General features: G+C 39.8%; 1 protein-coding gene across 2 annotated transcripts; it reads right to left on the reverse strand.

Moving 5' to 3' along the window:
* Positions 1-14: 14 nt before the first annotated feature.
* Positions 15-16,914, reverse strand: LOC146612163 (serine/threonine-protein kinase PAK 2-like). Of its 2 annotated transcripts, none has more exons than XM_085343646.1 (15): positions 16,689-16,914; positions 8,240-8,427; positions 8,008-8,111; positions 6,359-6,506; positions 6,247-6,263; positions 6,037-6,147; positions 5,735-5,855; positions 5,567-5,630; positions 5,392-5,440; positions 3,444-3,556; positions 3,232-3,349; positions 3,041-3,140; positions 2,730-2,926; positions 1,597-1,734; positions 15-1,439 (listed from the first exon to the last, which is right to left on the reverse strand). In XM_085343646.1, the coding sequence occupies exons 2-15, from the start codon at positions 8,409-8,411 to the stop codon at positions 1,353-1,355; spliced, it is 1,539 nt and encodes a 512-aa protein (XP_085199772.1). In that variant the 5' UTR covers positions 8,412-8,427; positions 16,689-16,914; the 3' UTR covers positions 15-1,352. The 2 variants fall into 2 exon arrangements, with proteins under 2 accessions (XP_085199772.1, XP_085199771.1); XM_085343645.1 differs by having other exon boundaries at positions 8,008-8,114.
* Positions 16,915-17,878: the final 964 nt, after the last annotated feature.

Genomic DNA, 17,878 nt, shown 5'->3' on the forward strand with positions numbered 1-17,878 from the left:
ATCGTGGGCCGTATTATATAGTGTTACTAATTTCTGAGCTCATAATTGCACAGTTCAGGAAACCAATGATGAGTTGATAAACAAGAAAAAAATTCTGGAAAAAACCCCCCTGAAATGCTCTTCTGTTATGTTAGTTACAAATATAAAACAATGTACATACTAAAAGCTGTTCACAATACAAGACACTACACAAATATACAAAATGTAAAAATAAAAAAAATCCTCCAGTTTAACGCTGTCAAACAACTGCATACAGCATTTCTGTTGCACTACTACCAACAATAAGGCATCAATTAGAAAAGACAAAGAGAAACAAAGAAAAAATGACGACAAAGCTTTCTGAGAAAAAGTGTGGCTGAACTGATAAGCTAAAAAGTATTGGTGATGCAGTAAACAGTGTTCAGATCCATAATCTGTAGGAGATCCTGCAGATGTGTTTTCATGGCAAAGCTGTATGCGTAATTTTGTTTTTTGGTGCCTGCAATACCCCCAACTACCAACAGAGGGCCGAAACATGAAGTGTGGACATTATTCATCTTCCAATTTAAGATAATTAAAAAAAGCAGACTGCAAACAAAAATATATAACAAAGACCCGACTTTACTGGAATGGGAATATTTTCATTCAGATACAGTACACTGGCCTTGTTTTTCACTCCATAAAGACTGCATTGTCCCATCCTCGGCCACAGTTTTAGCACACCATGATTTTTAAATGTCACATTTAAAAGTTTTGGATCCAGTTAGTCACAACGCACATGTGCAACCACAGCAGAAATAACCACAGAAACCAGCTGCATGGTCACATGGTAGAATGATAAACAAAACCATGTTGTGCTCCTGTCATAACACTGAGATCTAAAGAGAAGAAAATAATTTAAACGTGAAGCTCCTGGCATTTATTTTTCCATTTTAATTAGGATATGTCACTTTACTGACACAGTGTTCACAAATAAAAAGATCAATGTAAAGATAGCAATTTTATTAATTAAGCGTAAGGTTCACCTCTGTTCTGTTCTGGGCTTTTTAGTAGAACAAGTCGTAAACCAAGATTCTTTACGAATATGGCCCTCGGTGTCTAAATTAACAATGATAATGCATCGGTTATGCACAGATAACCAGTTTCAACATCACATACATACAAACACAAAACAAATGGATAACATATTATGGCTATATGCAGCTTTAGAACAAGGCACAAAGGTAAGATAAATATCTGTGTGGAAACACGGGGAAGAGTGGAGCAGCATTTTATGCCCTTTTGGAAAAAATCATTAACACTAACACACTGCAGATAGTCGTCATATGTGGACCAGCAGGAGATGCTGGCTTGGAGTCTTTGCAGGCCAGGATTTAGCGATTGCTCCTGATGGCTTCCTTGGCTGCCAGGATGAGCGGGGTGAGGCTGGATAGAGGCTTCGCCACCTTCAGGAATGGATGCTGAATGGAAAAAAGTGGATATGTGAAATTTTATAAGTTAGGGGGTGAACTTAGATAACGGTGTACATAATTCACTGAGATGCATAAGAAAAAAAAAATCTAGATTCAACATTTAAAGACATCTTGAATTTGGGTCGGATGAATAGGTCTTTTCTACCTGCAGCAGCTGTCTGCCTGACCCTCGTTTCTCCACGTCCATCTCCAGACAAAGGTTAAGGAAAGATCTGAACACAGGAGACAGCTTCTCTGGGTTCTGTAGCTCAGGGGTCCCATTGGTGGCGATTAAATACAATGCCTAAAACCAGGATAATGGCAAAGTAAGAAATGTAGGGCAAAATATTTTTAAGCACTAGTCTTTAAACACAAATGTAATTTCTTATAAATTGGATTGGGACAGTCAAAACACCAGATTTTTACCTTCACGGTTATTGTGATAAATTTCACATTATTGAGGTTTTTTTAAAGCAATAATGCTATCAGTTCAGTTATTTCCTATCTTTGCTTACTGTGTGTAATCTTTTGTGGAAAATCAGTAAAAACTGCCATAACTGCACAGAGCTGGATTGGATAGAAGCCAGACTCCAGTCATTACAGCCCTGCTATGAGCTCTGTAAGCCTTTCATATTTGACCAAAACTGCAACAATAACATGCTTGCGCTGACACATGCTTAGTGATAAGAAGGTGTAATGTTCCCCATGTTCATCATGTTACTTTAGGAAAGATTTTCCCATAAATTACTGTGCAAACAAAGAGAATCATCAACCTCAAGGTGGTGCTATAGGAAAAGTCAGAATTCTTCATTAAGGAATTGTTTTAAAAAAAATGTTCCTGTCCATCTAGTAGATGCTGTCATATTTTTAGGTTTAAGTGAAGTGAAAAAGCGAACATCTATCCAAAAATAGAGGATCGCAAATGTCATCAGGGTTCAGCGTCTCAGCCACGAGGTTATAATGTAATGGTTTTCCATTCGGTAGTTGCTGAGGTATTTTAGCCTGGATCAACACGGTTGACGTACTGACCAGCAGAATGTGCACATTTCCATCCACAGAGCTGTGACACATGTTCTATTTCCAACATCTTAAATGTCAGGATTTTCTCCTTTTTCTGCATTATTTCATTCTGAAAAAAATAGACTAACATTTCCTTTTTTATGATTTTCAAGATAAAACTTTAACAAAAAACTTGCAGCTTAAATCTCAGGTTCACATATTGAACCTGTAGTGGAGGTATTAGTGTAGGTAACTGTACAAACATCACAACAGGCATTGCTGCTCCTAACACACACTCACCCTGAGAGGATTTTCATTTAGGTATGGAGGCTCTCCCTCCACCATCTCTATGGCCATAATCCCCAGAGACCAAATATCCACTTTGGGTCCATAGGCTTTCCGGGTTACTACCTCTGGAGCCATCCAGTAGGGTGTACCCACCATGGTGCTGCGCTTGCTCTGCTCTGGGGTAATCTGAGCACAGAAACCGAAGTCAGCTGCAAAGAGAGAGAAAAATAAATTGAGATTAGAAGAAAAAGCAGTGTGTTGTTCTGTTCGAAGTATATTATCAATCCGTGGATGTGTACACATCTGCGTGCGTTCTCACTCACTGAGTTTGACTGATCCGTCCATCCCAAGGAGAACGTTGTCACTCTTGATGTCCCTGTGGATGACCTGGTTTGCATGGAGAAACTCCAGGGCCTGAAGGACCTGAACGTATGTAGGTAGGAAGATTATAATCCACCAAAATTGCAATAGACAAACTGTTTTCATTAGCTCGGCTGTCTGAGAAAGATCCTACCTCTCTGCAGACAGCAGCAATTTGAGCTTCATCCATACAGGTCTCTGTCACAACATCGGTTAGCGACCCGCCGGCCAGGTATTCCATTACCACGAAAAGCTCGTCTCCAACAAGGAAACTATAAACACGCACAGACGGTCGGATTTACAGAGCGGTCCACTCACAGCTGGTGTTGTGAGGTGTATTGTATGTTTTTCTGTGCAGCATGTTACCTGTCTACGAAGTTGACAATGTTGGGGTTCTTCAGCTCCTTCATGACCAGGATCTCATTGATAATTAGCTCCTTCTTTGGCTGCTTCTGCAAGTTGATTTGTTTGATGGCAACCTGCAGAAGACAAGATATTGTACATTTGCTTCAAAACACACACAAAACCTATCTGAGCAATCACAAGGTGCAACTAATTTTTTCCTGAATTTGGACAGTCAAATCTAGGAGATGTAAAATTGTAAAAACAAAAGAAAAAATAAACTGCTTTGTCAGCCATAACTGCAATATGAAAAATGTATATTCTTCTGATAAGGACTAAATGCTGGGGTTTGAAGTCTTGGCACAGACCCGGTAGTGTACTTGTACTATTAAAACACAGATTAAACAAATTTCATTAGCGATGGCTCATTTTTATCAAATCTCTCAGCTAGCAATGAGTGCGACAGCCAGCACGCCCAAGACTCGGCAGCATAAACCGCTGTAGGCAAGGACAAGATTAAAAGTATGATAAGCTTTCTGGTTTCCAGCTGTAGTCTGAGATTGATTGATTAATCACAAGATTCACAAGTTGCAAATGTTATTTGCAACTTTTTACATCAGAAATCTCTATAAGCTAATTCAGCAGAATGCCAGAATCATGAAATTCGATATCGAAATTAAACAAACTAAGTTTAATACAGTCAGTGAAGTACCACGTGTGGTTTTTGTGATAAGGCATATCAAAGTGTGTGCTGTGAAAAAAAGCATTTTTTTCCACTGTGATCTCCTAATATCTTCTTGGGGAAAAACCTACAGGGTGACGGAAACAAAACAGCAATATTGCAACATAGTTTAGTGCTTCTAACATATTAAAACTAGTGCTGTCAAAATTATCGCGTTAATTGTTAAGATCAACGCGAAATGTTTAATGCATTAAAAAAATTTAACGCTGATTTTGTTTTTTTATTAATTTCCTGTAATCTAAGACCTTTAAATTCATGAGCACCTCTGGAGGAGGGGGCAACAGTGTGCTATGCTGGCGTTTGGCCTGACAGAAATGATTAGAAGAAGAAGAAGAAGTGACACCATGCTACTATCTAGCTAACACTAGCTAACACACGCAAGCATGGACGAGGGCGGACTTTTGGGTGGAAAGTTTCTCTTTAAGAAGTTGCCTGATGGCTTGTTGGACAAAACGAGAGTAAGATGCACAATTTGCAACGCTGAATTCAAGTACCACAGAAGCAGTTCATCACTGGCGTATCACCTGAGAGCAAAACACCCAACTGAATCCACCTCTACGGGACCTCGCCAGTCTACGCTTCAGGAGTATGGTGCTTGTGGACGAATAACAAAAAATGTGAGAGAAAAGGTAACCAATTCCTTGGTTGTTTGGATAGCTAAAAACTGCCGACCAGTTAGCATAGTAGAAGATGATGGACTGAGAGAAGTCATTCGTGCTGCATCAGGAGATGAGTGTTACAATCTGCCCTCGAGAGGAACCATTGTGTCGAGACTGCACACTTTGTATGGGGACCAGAGGGCTCAGCAGTCCAGCAAGCTTGTGCAAGTAAGGAATGTCGCTCTCACCGGAGACCACTGGACTTCGGTGAACAACGATAATTACTTAAAATATAAAGAATAAAAAAATGTAATTGGAGCCAGGCTATTAATAAAGTAATTGAGATTAATCGCAATTAATAACAGAAAATTGTGAGATTAGTTAGTTAATTTTTTTTTAATCTATTGACAGCACTAATTAAAACCACTGAAACTAAAGTGAGTATGTGCTGCGATTGTGTTTCTCTCACCTCAAGTAACTTCATGAACTAAAAAAACCCCACCAGAATGTGTTTCATAATATATTAATAACTTGTAAATAAATAATTAAATAAATAAATCCCAATCCAACTTCATTCTGAAAACTGAGGTAAATGTGAGGTAGACATTTTGGTAGTGGCTCCAACACTTACCTCTTGCCCTGTGGCAACATCGATGGCTGTGTAAACTGTGCCAGACGCTCTAGAAGTGAAAATTTCAACAATTACTGTACATAATTTATTCTACTAAACTTGTCATTTTGAACCAGCAACTTGCTACACATTCTCACATTTTTCAGTATACACAGTGGCCAGAATTAAAACTCACCCCTGACCGATCTTGTCATAGCGAGTGTATTTCTTCTTAGGATCTCCAATGCTCACAATCGTTCCTGAGAATCAGGAAAAAATAAATAAAGTGAATAGTGCTTCACCAGAGCCAAAAATACTGTTGGGCTGTGATTCATGATTTTTAGTGTGTGGGTGCTTTGCATACTTAGTTTTTCCATGATTTCATCATCAGTCATCTTTCTTGGCGTATTGTTCTGCTTGTCAGCTGCCTTAGAGGTGGCATTTCCAACTGGAGCTGGGATTGGTTCAACTGTCTTCGTGTACATCTGACACACACACAAAAAAATAAATAAATAAATAAAACAAACAAAAAAAAACCCCATGAGTCCTGAATAAATACTAAACTTCGACTGAACCTGCTAGCAATTTTGACTATTAAATTCTTACAATATATTTATTTTAATTTACTGTCTAATTTTAGTTGTGAAAACAAAACATCAAACTCACTGATTTCGTGTGTTCTGGCCGTGGTGCCACGATTGGTGGCGGCGAATCAGCTTCATCGTCGTCGTCGTCATCCTTGCCTGATGGGGAGGTTGCAGTACCCTGCTTGCCTGGCTGCAACAATAAACGCATAAATAGCACTTTAGTCTGAATTTGCTGATGCAAATAAAGGCAGTGAATAAAAGTAGGAAAAAAATGAATGGAGCTACTCACCGACTGTGATCCTTTGTCTGAAAGAGACAAAATAATTCAAAGTTTAAGAACAGAAAAGTGAGCCTGCACCAAACCGTGCTTTTATTTATCTGCTGAGAAAAAGAAAACTAACCCGCGCCAGAAAAACTGAGGTATTTCTGTTTTCCACTGGTGGAGTCGAAGAACTTGAGAACATCAAGGACGGCCTGAGGATTTTGTTTCTGTTCTGATTTACTGATGTTGGAAGTTTGAAGGAGACGGGCCCACTGCTCTGGCATGCCCTGCACAAAAAGACCCACAGATACAATTTTTTACAGTGAAGAGTATTTCATGCAGCTGGACATCCATTCTTTTTTAGCCAGTAGTTCCTTTCTCTCACTCTTACTTCCTTTAGCTTATGTCAATAATCTCTTTTTGAATAAAACAAGAACAAAAAAAAAAAAAAGTCACCCGTCTTCTGACTTCCAGTTTTCAAGGGTTAAAGAATATAATACTTATGCTGACTCCACACAGAGGAGGGCATGAAATATTGCACGCCTGACCAAGAAATCTTACAGCAGCACAACAGGAAATTCCTGGGACTTTCCATGGCTCGTCACAGTGGAATCACTGGATCAACTTCTCTGGAAGCTCAGCTCCAGCTCTAGTTACACATGAGTGCACCAACCACCAAAAAACATCTAGAACATTTCTGAGTGAAGCTCCATGTGCAGGGGTCTTACAGTCACAAATGCATGCTACAAATTCGTCTTCTTTTTTTAAAAATCTCAGACAGCTGCAGCGATCTCATCTTGTCCCAGCAAGCACTGCAGCTGACAATCTCACAAGTTATCTTATTTACAGCAAGTATTTCCTAAGTGGAGATTTACATGGTAAACAAAGCTAGTCCAAATAAACCAGATCTTACAGAGATTAACAGTAATAACTTTTGCATACCACACTGAACTAACTGACAAATCTGAAGTTAGATTGCTGACATACCTAACCTATAATGGACTGCAAGTAAAAGATGTAATGCGATAATTGCATCTTTTACACAGCGACAGTAACTTTTAACTGCTTGCCTAGTATAAATCAGAAATCACTCCAATTATTAGATACTGAACCTGTAATTAACATGCTATAATAGGATTAATGCCTAAAATGTTTACATTAACAAAATGAATCAGGTAATTTAGTTTCTGCTCATACTACTGACTCTGAATCCACATAAGCACATATTAATAAACCAACTATGTTTAGAAATTATTTACTATTAAAATTTGCCTGTTCAACCTGCTCACGTCAAAATGCCTCTCGATGGAAAATCATAAACTGATAAACAATTAGACCAAATAAATATATGATGTGGCACTGAGGAATGTAAAAAGATGACAGCATGCAGAGATCTCAGCTGTCTAATTAAGGGCTTTTTGCAGTGCTGGTGAAACTGGCACTGCAAAACCCGTCTCGCTTTGTTAGCCCTGTGACTGACTGCTAAGTGCCAACGATGGACGGATGGATGAAAAAAAAATTGACAACACAAACGTGTTTATTTTATTTTCATCTCATCATTTAACATTTTATCAATGAATAAGAAAAGTCATATTTTAATCAAGCCTGATGTTTACTCAAACATAAAAGAAGCATTCCCAGACTCTTCCTTAAAGATATGATTACAGTTCATTAATTTAACACTCGATGTACTCTGAAGATACCTTAAGCCAAGGTATCAGTGAGATCAGTGCATGAATTAAAATCTCATTTTGCAAGTGAACACTGGTCATTGTTTAAGGTACTTACCGTGAATTCTCCAGTAACAGCATCAAAACCCACATGGATGGTGTGTTCAAAGTCTGATGGGGAGGAGATTTCAGGTCTGTCCTTATCCCGGTCCTTTTTCTTGCCTGCTGCAGACAAAGGTCAGAGGTCAAAGTTACATTCTTCCATGGCCACTCGTGTGGTCTTTTATTGTGGTACTGTGCAGTATATTAAATGTCTGGGTTTACTTATGTGTGTGTGCTCCACGTCTCACCTTTCTCTCCAAAGATGGAGATGATCTTGTTTCTAGGCTTCTTCTCCTCTGGTGCAGACGGAAGTGGCCGAGAGTTGTGATTGGTCGATTGGGCGTCTTTGACTCCTCCTTGGCTGCTCATCCTGACAGGGGGGGCGGGGGGCTTATCCTCACACACTCCGCTGTCACACATCTACACTCACCTCGACCTGCAGAATCAGGGTCCACAAATTTAACAGACATCCAGAAAAATCCACAAATTTCACAAACATCCAAAAAGCGCAGTGCACACTAAAACTGCGGTCCTCTTCTTCCTGTTTTTTCACATGTCGCAATACTTCTATTGCACGTTAGGCCAAGCTGTTAGAGAGAAATGGTTGCTGCTTCGAATAAAGCTTAGCATACGCCACACACAGAAAAAGAAGTAGCCAAACAATACATTTAGAAAGAAAAAAAAAAACTCACACAGACATAACTAATCCATCCATGCTGCAATGTGAGAATCGGCTCTGACTGTTGGAGCGAAGGGAACCAGCCAAATGTGAACAGGAAGCAACGCTGAACGGCAAAGTGACGTGCTGAGTCGGTTACAAATGAATGAGGAAGGAAAGCAGACAGAAAGAGAATAAGAGTGCGCAAATGAGTGTGACGCCAAATGGTATGACAAGTGTATAACAGGGGAAAAGACCAGCCCTAAAAAAGGGCCTGATCAGGGTAGTAGGGCCTAAAAACAGTGTTCAGACTGAACTTTAGAAGTTTGTTATTCCTTTCCTTATTTAGTTATATACTAGTCAAAAAAATAAATACATTTTATGTCATGAAATGTGTTTTCAACCTTTGTTTTGGTATGTCATTATAATCTCATAGAGAACCCAAACATATTCTGTTAGTTTGTTGTTTCAGTCAATTGGGTTTTTACTTTTTACCAAACACAAATGAACTCACTTGTGCAATTCAGAACTGGGTCAGTTTAGCACTTTATGTTGTCTTCAGTGCCACTGTGACTGACTCACATTAAAATCTGGTATTGGCATGTCGGCATGCTCAGACCGTTGCTGGTGGAATTCTGACTGGACAAAGCTACTGGGACGAGGTCTTCTAACCTATACTTCTGCCATTCATTCTGGATGACAAGCACATCCAGACACTTCCTGGCTAGCATTTAGTCCTGATATACCTCCTACTGAACACGCCTGAGATATGGCATGATGATATGTTCATTAGGGGCAGCCACGGCCCACGCCCACTGAACAGCTGCAGGTTGCATTCATCCAGTAATGGAGAGAAATTTGAGGAGTCCATGCACAGATAAAAGACAGTTTGGATCACATTCAGAAGAGGCTATACCATATATTTTCCATCATCAATATTTGAATAATATAGTGTCTATATATAAAATCCATTTAAAACACAAACATGTTTCTTTTACATGTTGGATGGTCAAATTAACGACTGCCAAAGTCTCAAATGTTCAAGTACCTCCAGTGAGGCAAAAGCTCAGGATTCAGACTGTTCTAAGCACACCGTTTCAGACAGTTTCTGTACTCTTAGATCTGCATGATGTCAATGAAAGCACATGTCCTTATATGGTCATCTCAGACACACAAGTTGTCAGCACAGAAACCTTCTATTTGCAAGAAGCAGCCAATCAGAATAACGTTTAATGCTTCAGACAGAAGATGACCAAGGCTGTATATAATATAGATTAGCATTATTTTTAACTGTGAGTGATGCACTCAGAAAGTTATGCTGTTGAAGAATTCAAGAATATTAGTATTATAGAAAATGGGAGTAAGCAGAGGTACTGTACTTGTTAGGGCTGTTACGCTATGACAAAATATATCGGATGACGATATGGAAACATCCGTCGTTTCAAATTATACATTATCGTTTGCTTTGTTGTGTTGCAAAATACACTGTTTATGGCAATATTTTTTCACCAGGGCACAGAGAATACCAGCATAACCAGTGAAGAGGAGGCAGAACCAAGTAGCTCCAAACAGAAGGAACAGTGAAAACAAATCAAGGCCCTTATTCCTAAACGAGGGGCTACCTCTGTAGCATTGACATGGTTTGGTTATGAAAAGTCTGACACAAACCAGAAAACTCTACTATGCAAATTATACCGCAAACCAGTCCCCACCAGACTCAAACATGACAAACCTCTTCTACCAGCTACGCAAGAATTACGTGAAAGACTATGGAGAGAGTTTACAGATGAGAAACAAAAAAGAGCCATCAGGTGCTCAAAATAAACCTTAGACTCAAATGTTAGAACAGGCTTTTCCTCGCAGCAGTTTCATGCATCGGTCAAAACACTCGACTCCGGGTACACGACGCCCAGCTGAAAACACTTCACACAAGTTGAGTTGCACGAGATGCACAGAATTTGGTCATATCGCACAGCCCTAGTACTTGTTTATACATCCATGTTTCAGTTTTCAGGGAACCTCAGAAAAAAATTAACTTTTCTTACACCACCACATCTGAAATGCACTGTTATTAGATACTTTTAAGATCAATATTTTGCATAAAAGACCATCTCTTTAGAAATAGTGTGCAATAACAAACAAACAGGGACTAGAAATTGATGTAAGAAACTTTGTTTTGCTTCTTTATTGGCATGTACAGCATGATCATTAATCATTAAGCATCTCTTAATCTGTTGCATGAATAAAGTCCCAAACTATATAAAGCAACAACCAATGTCCGTATTTAACATGTGGCAAGTGCAAATTGCAGCTGTATTTTCTGTCCACCCCCCAAGTACATCTGACACATTGGTGCATTCATGCGTGTACCTAAATAGTCTTTTCACTCACCCACACATGCACAGACACATGTATATCATGAGGAGGCACTCCTAACCATCTAACCATAAAGAAGTGGCAAAAAACTAGCCAATCCAAGGCACAGTAGTAGCCGGCGAGAAAAATGTTTGCTTGGAGAATCACAAAAGGTCATTTCAAACGCTGGCTACAAGAGTAAAAAGTTTCTTAGTCATCTCTGAATTGTATTAACAACATAAAATTGTCTTATATATTAAGATATTTATCGTAGGGCCAATCTTCTTATGCTCAAAATAGTCAATTATTTTGGTCCCAATTTAAACACTACCACTTCTTACTTCCCCATAGGTACACATACTTGGGTTTATCCTAATATGGTGAAAACTGAGATTGCAGACAGACACGCGCAAACACAGAAACCCTGAACCTCAAAAGCACCTTTTAGGCTCTTGCAAAGCAAGAAGTTCGATCGGCTCTGAGCTGCTGCTTGCATTCTTGATGACATCACAGACAGGAAATAGGAAGCAAACAGAGGTTTCCTCACTTCCTGCGTCTGACCGCAGATGACACAGCTCGTACTAAAACAATATAACAAACGTGGCTCAGCTAGGTATACCTATGACCTCTTCTTTACACAGAAACCCTCCCCCTTGCCATAGAAGCTCTGCAGACTTGACTCGGTTGTAAAGTAAAATCAAAACACAGAAACTAAATCACTGGATTTCAACACTGATCCATTTCCATGATACATTAATCAGAGCCTTTGTGGGTATAAAATTAGTTCTATGTAACAGCCAAGCCCTCAGGCCCCAACATGGATACAGGCTAACATTTAACTGTCAAGGCTAAATACTTCCCTTTCTGCATAATGTCTGAATCACTGTACTGTAGGTGAGAGGCTTTCTCCTCTTCAGAGTGACTCAATGGATGGCTGTGTGTTAACTCTAGTTGGTTTTCACACTTTAGGTCAAGCTTTCTATTGTGGCAAGAGTAACATCAGCAACAAAGTCCACAAAAGTCCACCCACTCAAAATGAGGCACCCCCCTTATGCTCTTTAAGCCCTGAAATCTCTTTAAGCTGTGAGCACTAACCTGTTTTGTGCTTCTTCTGCCCCTCAGAGAAGACCAGGTAAACAATAAAAACTGCTGTACTCCTAGTGGATCTGTGCACCTCTTTCTCTGGTGCTCATTTATCTACTTAGCTCTCGCCCTTTTCCTTATACCCCTCTCTCTATCTTTTCACCCTCACAGGGCAGGTCTTAGCAGGCTGCCTCATTCCTCAGTTATCCTAAAGTGGACAAGTGTATTCTTGCCCAAGCGGGAAAAACTAGACTCCATCCATCGTTGATATCCAATTCCACAGAAAATGTGTGTGTGTGTGTGTGTGTGTGTGTGTGTGTGTGTGTGTGTGTGTGGGGGGATGAATTTTGGGAGCAGGCTGTTCAGGCTGAGACACGTTGTCTCTCTGTAGGAATTCCATAGCCTGCAGGGCTGCAGCAGGAGCTGGGTGTGTTGCCCTGTTCATCACAAACACACAAGCCTTGTGCATACCTCACACACACACATTCCCTGCCCTAAAACACACCCTCCTTCTGCCAATAGACGCTTCAATAGAGCATTTGATCGTGTTTCATGTAGCTTTGGGGTAAAACATAATAGGGTGGAGGTAAAATATCAATATGTCAGTATCACACTGCTTCCTCTTGCGGTACAATAATAAAACACAATGGTTAGGAAGGACAGCCACTATAAACCCAACAATCTGACGTACTAGAGTTACTGCTCATTCGTGGTGGAACTTCTCAAATGAAAAAGAAAGTGAAAAAGTGAAAAGAAGTTCTAGTACAAAAAACTCACAAGGGGAAAGATATCAGCGGAAAACAAATCAGCATACTAATAATCTGACATCTTTTCTTCCTGCCTAGCAGCTCCATTTTCAGCATTCCTTTATCCAGTATATCGCCTACCTTTGCACATGTATAAACCCTCTCACCCTTCCCTCTTTAACTTAATCTTCAAACCATTAAACCTGAGCTATACCTCTGATGCACTCATTTCTAATCCTGTCCATACCGGTCCCTCCCAGGAAAATTAGCATCTTTCGGTTAATCTCACCATCTCTAAGCAATCGTATTGATCGCATCATAGCAGGCCGCGCTACCATCTTGTAAATCAACCCTTTCACTCTTGCTTCTTTCCTTCTGTCATAAATCACTCTCAATTCTTGTCTCAACCTGCGCTTTCTTCTTCACTGTCCATTGCTTTGCATGGTTAAACCCAGGCATTTAAACTCACCCACCTTCACTACCTCTTCTGCTTGACCTCAACTGTCAACGTGTCCATCACCATCGCAAACAAGAAAGGGCTCAGTGCAGATCCCACCTCGACCTTAAACCCATCTGTCACTCCTCACCACTGTCTCGCTGTTCTCCTACATGTCCTGCACCACCCTCGCAAACTTCTCTGCCACTTCCTGATATAGTAATACAGTTCCTCTCTTGGCACCTTACCATATGCTTTCTCTAGCTCTATAAAGCGCAACCCCTGACCTTTTCTATACATTTCTATCAACACTTTCAAAGTAAACATTGAAGTTACAATCACAGAATGGCTGTATTACAATACCAACACTATTGTGGGCAACATGCAGTGACATTGTGGTGAGTCTCACTCCTAGCATAAACTGTGTTTGCATTTAGCTTTAAGCCTTTCAGCATAGCTTCAGGTAGCTGCTATTAGCATTTGCATTGTGCAGACTACTGAAACACACGGTGCACTTGTGTGTTTTTTACATGGCGGCATTGAGTACTGTAGAAATAATAATTTTAGACAACAGCCCAGGATCTAATGGTATTGAGCTTGCAATGATGTGAAACTGAAACAAAGAGAAAACTTTCACATTTAAGAAGCTAGACCCAATTGTTTTGCTTTTATGCTTTAAAAAAAAAATACAAAATTATTAAAACTAGTCAGGTTTTCTTTCACCCAATCACCTAAGTTTTTAATTGAGCAGTTATTTCAGCTCTATTGAAATATGTTGCCTTTAAAATCCCGCCAAGCCAGCAACATGCCTGTGCCTATACCATTTCTATTCCTCATTCCCCACTCTCTCACTACATCAGGGTACTTTCTATTCTCTGTGGTTGGCTGTGATCAAGGGAAGCCTACTTCCTCATCCTGGAACTCCCTGAGCCACAAAGGGTCACAGGATCACTCTAGCCAACCAGAGAGCGGAGAACGCGGCCAGCAAGATGTTTACAGGAAGTGGACAACAAGTCTTTTGTATTCAGCTTCTATAAAAGGAAATTCTGTGGAGTACTTCCTGGAAGGAGTGATAATGAGTGATGGAAGGAGTGATGAAGCCATGCACACACACACAGCTTTCTTCCATCTTCCTTTCATTCAGTGACATAAATATGCAGAAACATACAGTTAGATGAGAAATCACACATTTATGTGCACCACACAGACACACACACACACACACACACACACACACACACACACACACTGCATTTACATTCTTCCTCTTCCCATTTACGTTCCTTCCCTGACCGTAAGTCTGACAGTAAATGAAGCATATACCCACATATGCCCAGCTGCACACCCACAATGAACACCTTATCCTGTTTTTCCAAACAGCTACTTCACCCCCGTGTCAACAGTTTAATGGCTCAAAATAATCAACCTGCAAGCAATCTGAGGGCTTTAGGCTTTGTATCAGGTACAGAACTAAACTCACAAATCAAAGTCGCAATGTTTTAGCTTCCTGCTCGACTACAAAAGTCAGTGTGGATGGAGAAATGACAGGCACAGATTTACAGATGTATAACACTTTTTGGCAAGCCCGGGTCACGTGACGCCCACATTGCTCCGATTTTCCAGGATGAAAGTTGTTTTGGCAAACACCTTTTAGAAAAAGTCATGTTTAGCTCTTGTTTTAAAAAAATGTCTAGAACTGACTATTTATAATTATCTGATTCATTTTTATACAGTCAGAATTGATCACGTGCTGGTTTACAGTGCAATGTCTACAAGTTTGTTAGAAAACTACTAAATTCGTGATTGTTCTTTATCAATTTTAATTAGAAACAACAACAAAAATACGTTTAAATGTCACAAAAATGCACTAATTAGGTTTAAATTTGACTTAAGTGTGTGATTTCTCTGCAAGTACAGGCTGTATTCATTTAAAGTAGGGCTGCCACAAACGATTATTTTGATAGTCGACTAGTCACCGATTATTTATGCGATTAGTCGACTAATCAGATCATCATCCACTGGACGTAAAACTACAGCTTATTGCACCAGCAGCATCTGCTCTTATATAACTATCATTAGCTTACAGCTTTAAGCTTTTAAGGTGCTAACTAAAAATAAAGACAAGATGATAGTTTATTCAATTTTAATGAAATTTGCAGATTGTTTCGGTAAAGTTGAATAAACTCCTTGCTATCTAAAATATAACAGGACACCGGAGTATATTCTCCAGCATCTCACACTTCTGATAATCAGCTGTCTGCTTGACATTTATTCAGCTGTGTAAAAACTATAACTTTAATCTCAGCCAAACCGATTTACTCAGGAACAAATAAAATACTTAAAAAAAAAAAAAAAAAAAAAGCCAAACAACAACATTTTTAATTTATCAAAGTGACTCATATATATTTAACCTGAGTCGCGAAAGACGGCGGTGGGTTTGAAAACAATTTGCCGGGAGTCCGGTGTTCTCACGGCGCTAGTGACCTAGCCCCCGGCTAGCTATCGAGCTAGTGGGTAACAGACGTCTCCGAAAACGTCGGAGCGCTTTTGAAAATATGTGGTGTCCTGATAAACTGAGCCGATATTTGAGGTTTACACAGCTACATTCTCGCCTGAAAATATGTTAAACGTTTATTTTGTGACCCAGAAAGAATAATAAGAGTAATATTAAAACTAACTAGCTACCGCCATTGTTGGAAACTAAGCTGGGCCGCGCTATGAATTCTGGGACACAGCTGCTTCTTCTTCTTCGGGGTTTAACGGCAGCTGGCATCCTTGTACATGCAGTGCTGCCATCTTCTGTTTCAGTCCGTTATTACACTCTTAAATCCTGCTATTATTCCTGCGTCTTTTGCGATCTTACAAAGCTTCAAACGACACGTCGACTATTAAATCAGTCGTCGACGATTTTGATAGTCGACGTAATCGTGACTAGTCGACAAATCGTGGCAGCCCTAATTTAAAGTCCATCTTACTTAAGTTAAAAATGTGGTCCTACAGATGTAAACCACATTCAAGAGTGCAACTTCAACACCTCACTCTCGGTACCGTCATTACTAAAGCAGGTTTTGCTTATTTATAGACTCATTTTTGTAGAATACATTCCAGCGGTTTGTGTGAACACAGTCCCTGTAGACTGACATCACTTGGGTTAATTATTATATTGCTCTGACAATATGACAATGTGGCGAAGCCAGCCACAAACCCAATTCACACTGGTATTTTGCCTCCTGTACTTTATTACAGTTTTTTTTTTCAATCTCATCTAGTGATCAGTATGATCTAGTGCCTTCTCAGTAATTATGGAAGGAGATGCTATCCGGTTTGGGTGCTTCCTGTGCCAGAAAAAGATCTAACCGAAGCAAAAATGTTTAAGACAAGTGTTGCACTGACTAGTGAATGAAGAAGTCTTAACTTACCGGTTGCTCTCAACCGCAAAACTCAACCGCACTCCGGCCAAAACTACCGAAACTCCGCCCCGTGTCTGTTTGTTTTCAGTCCGTTTAAAGCCCCGATTTGACGCTGAGATTTCACGACAGTCCTCGCGGGTGCGAAAAACGAAGCCGTCTTTTATCACGCTACAGTTTGCCTTCTTTTCTCTCCCCGAGTGTTTTCAACTTGACTCCGTGCTCGGGCCGGGGAGGAACCTGACGGAGAGGAAGCGAAACAAACCGAGCAATCGGAACCACGCGGCTTCCGTAGTGTTTTTAGGGCAAAACTCAAAGGCGCGTAAACGCAGCTCCTGCGCAACATCCGTGGCAACCACACCGGAAACAACAGATCTTTAATTTTCAGAATAATACCAAAAAGGGCTGTTCTGATGATATAAACGTATTAATTTCTTTTTTTTTAAAAGGTGTTGATTAACTCATTCATAATTCTAAAACCTGGCACAATGATCAAAAACAAGAATTAGAATTTATTTTGTGGTTTTTGAAAAAAATGAACCCAAAATATACTGTCATTTGTTGTATTTTCTATGGTTAATAAAATATATTGGACTAAAATTATGATGAGATATTGAGCTGTCACATTAACAGTAAACGGATGTGTAAAGTAAAGTACTGTCTAGATCAAAGATTCAGGTTTTGATCCATCCCCCATTTTTTCATATTGTAAGAAAAAGGTGAAATGGTTTCTTTTAATTTCTTTAAAAATGCCATCAGGAATCGTTCTCCATGTTTCTTGAAGGACTTTCATGGCTCCTCTTTGGATAGTGGTAGATGATCCCACACTTTTTCAATAATGTTCTGGTCCAGGCTCTGGGGAGGCCAGCCCATGCTTTCTAGATGGTATTATTTGGTGGCTTAAAATCGGTTTGCACTTTTTTGTGTATCATAATTCTATAAATTTTGACAAGATCACCTGTACCACTGGGGACCAACACGCAGATCCTCCACTGTATTTTGCTGGTTTCGTTTCTGATTTCCTCTGTAGAAGTAGAGGGAAAAGAAAATATGTAGGCCCCAAAGCATGGTGGAACCTGTCAAGTGATGTGTATTATTTGGGTGTTTGGTTTTGGTGGTGGTAAAGCAGGATGTTGATACAGGATGAGAGGTGTCTTGAATAAGGTTATCGCTGTCTAATCGCTGTCTAATCTCTTTTTATT

Source organism: Diplotaxodon limnothrissa, linkage group LG19 (genome assembly GCF_057381915.1).
Source record: "Diplotaxodon limnothrissa isolate DT_005_m linkage group LG19, D_limnothrissa_male_GT1.1, whole genome shotgun sequence".
Classification (NCBI taxonomy): Eukaryota; Metazoa; Chordata; class Actinopteri; order Cichliformes; family Cichlidae; genus Diplotaxodon; species Diplotaxodon limnothrissa.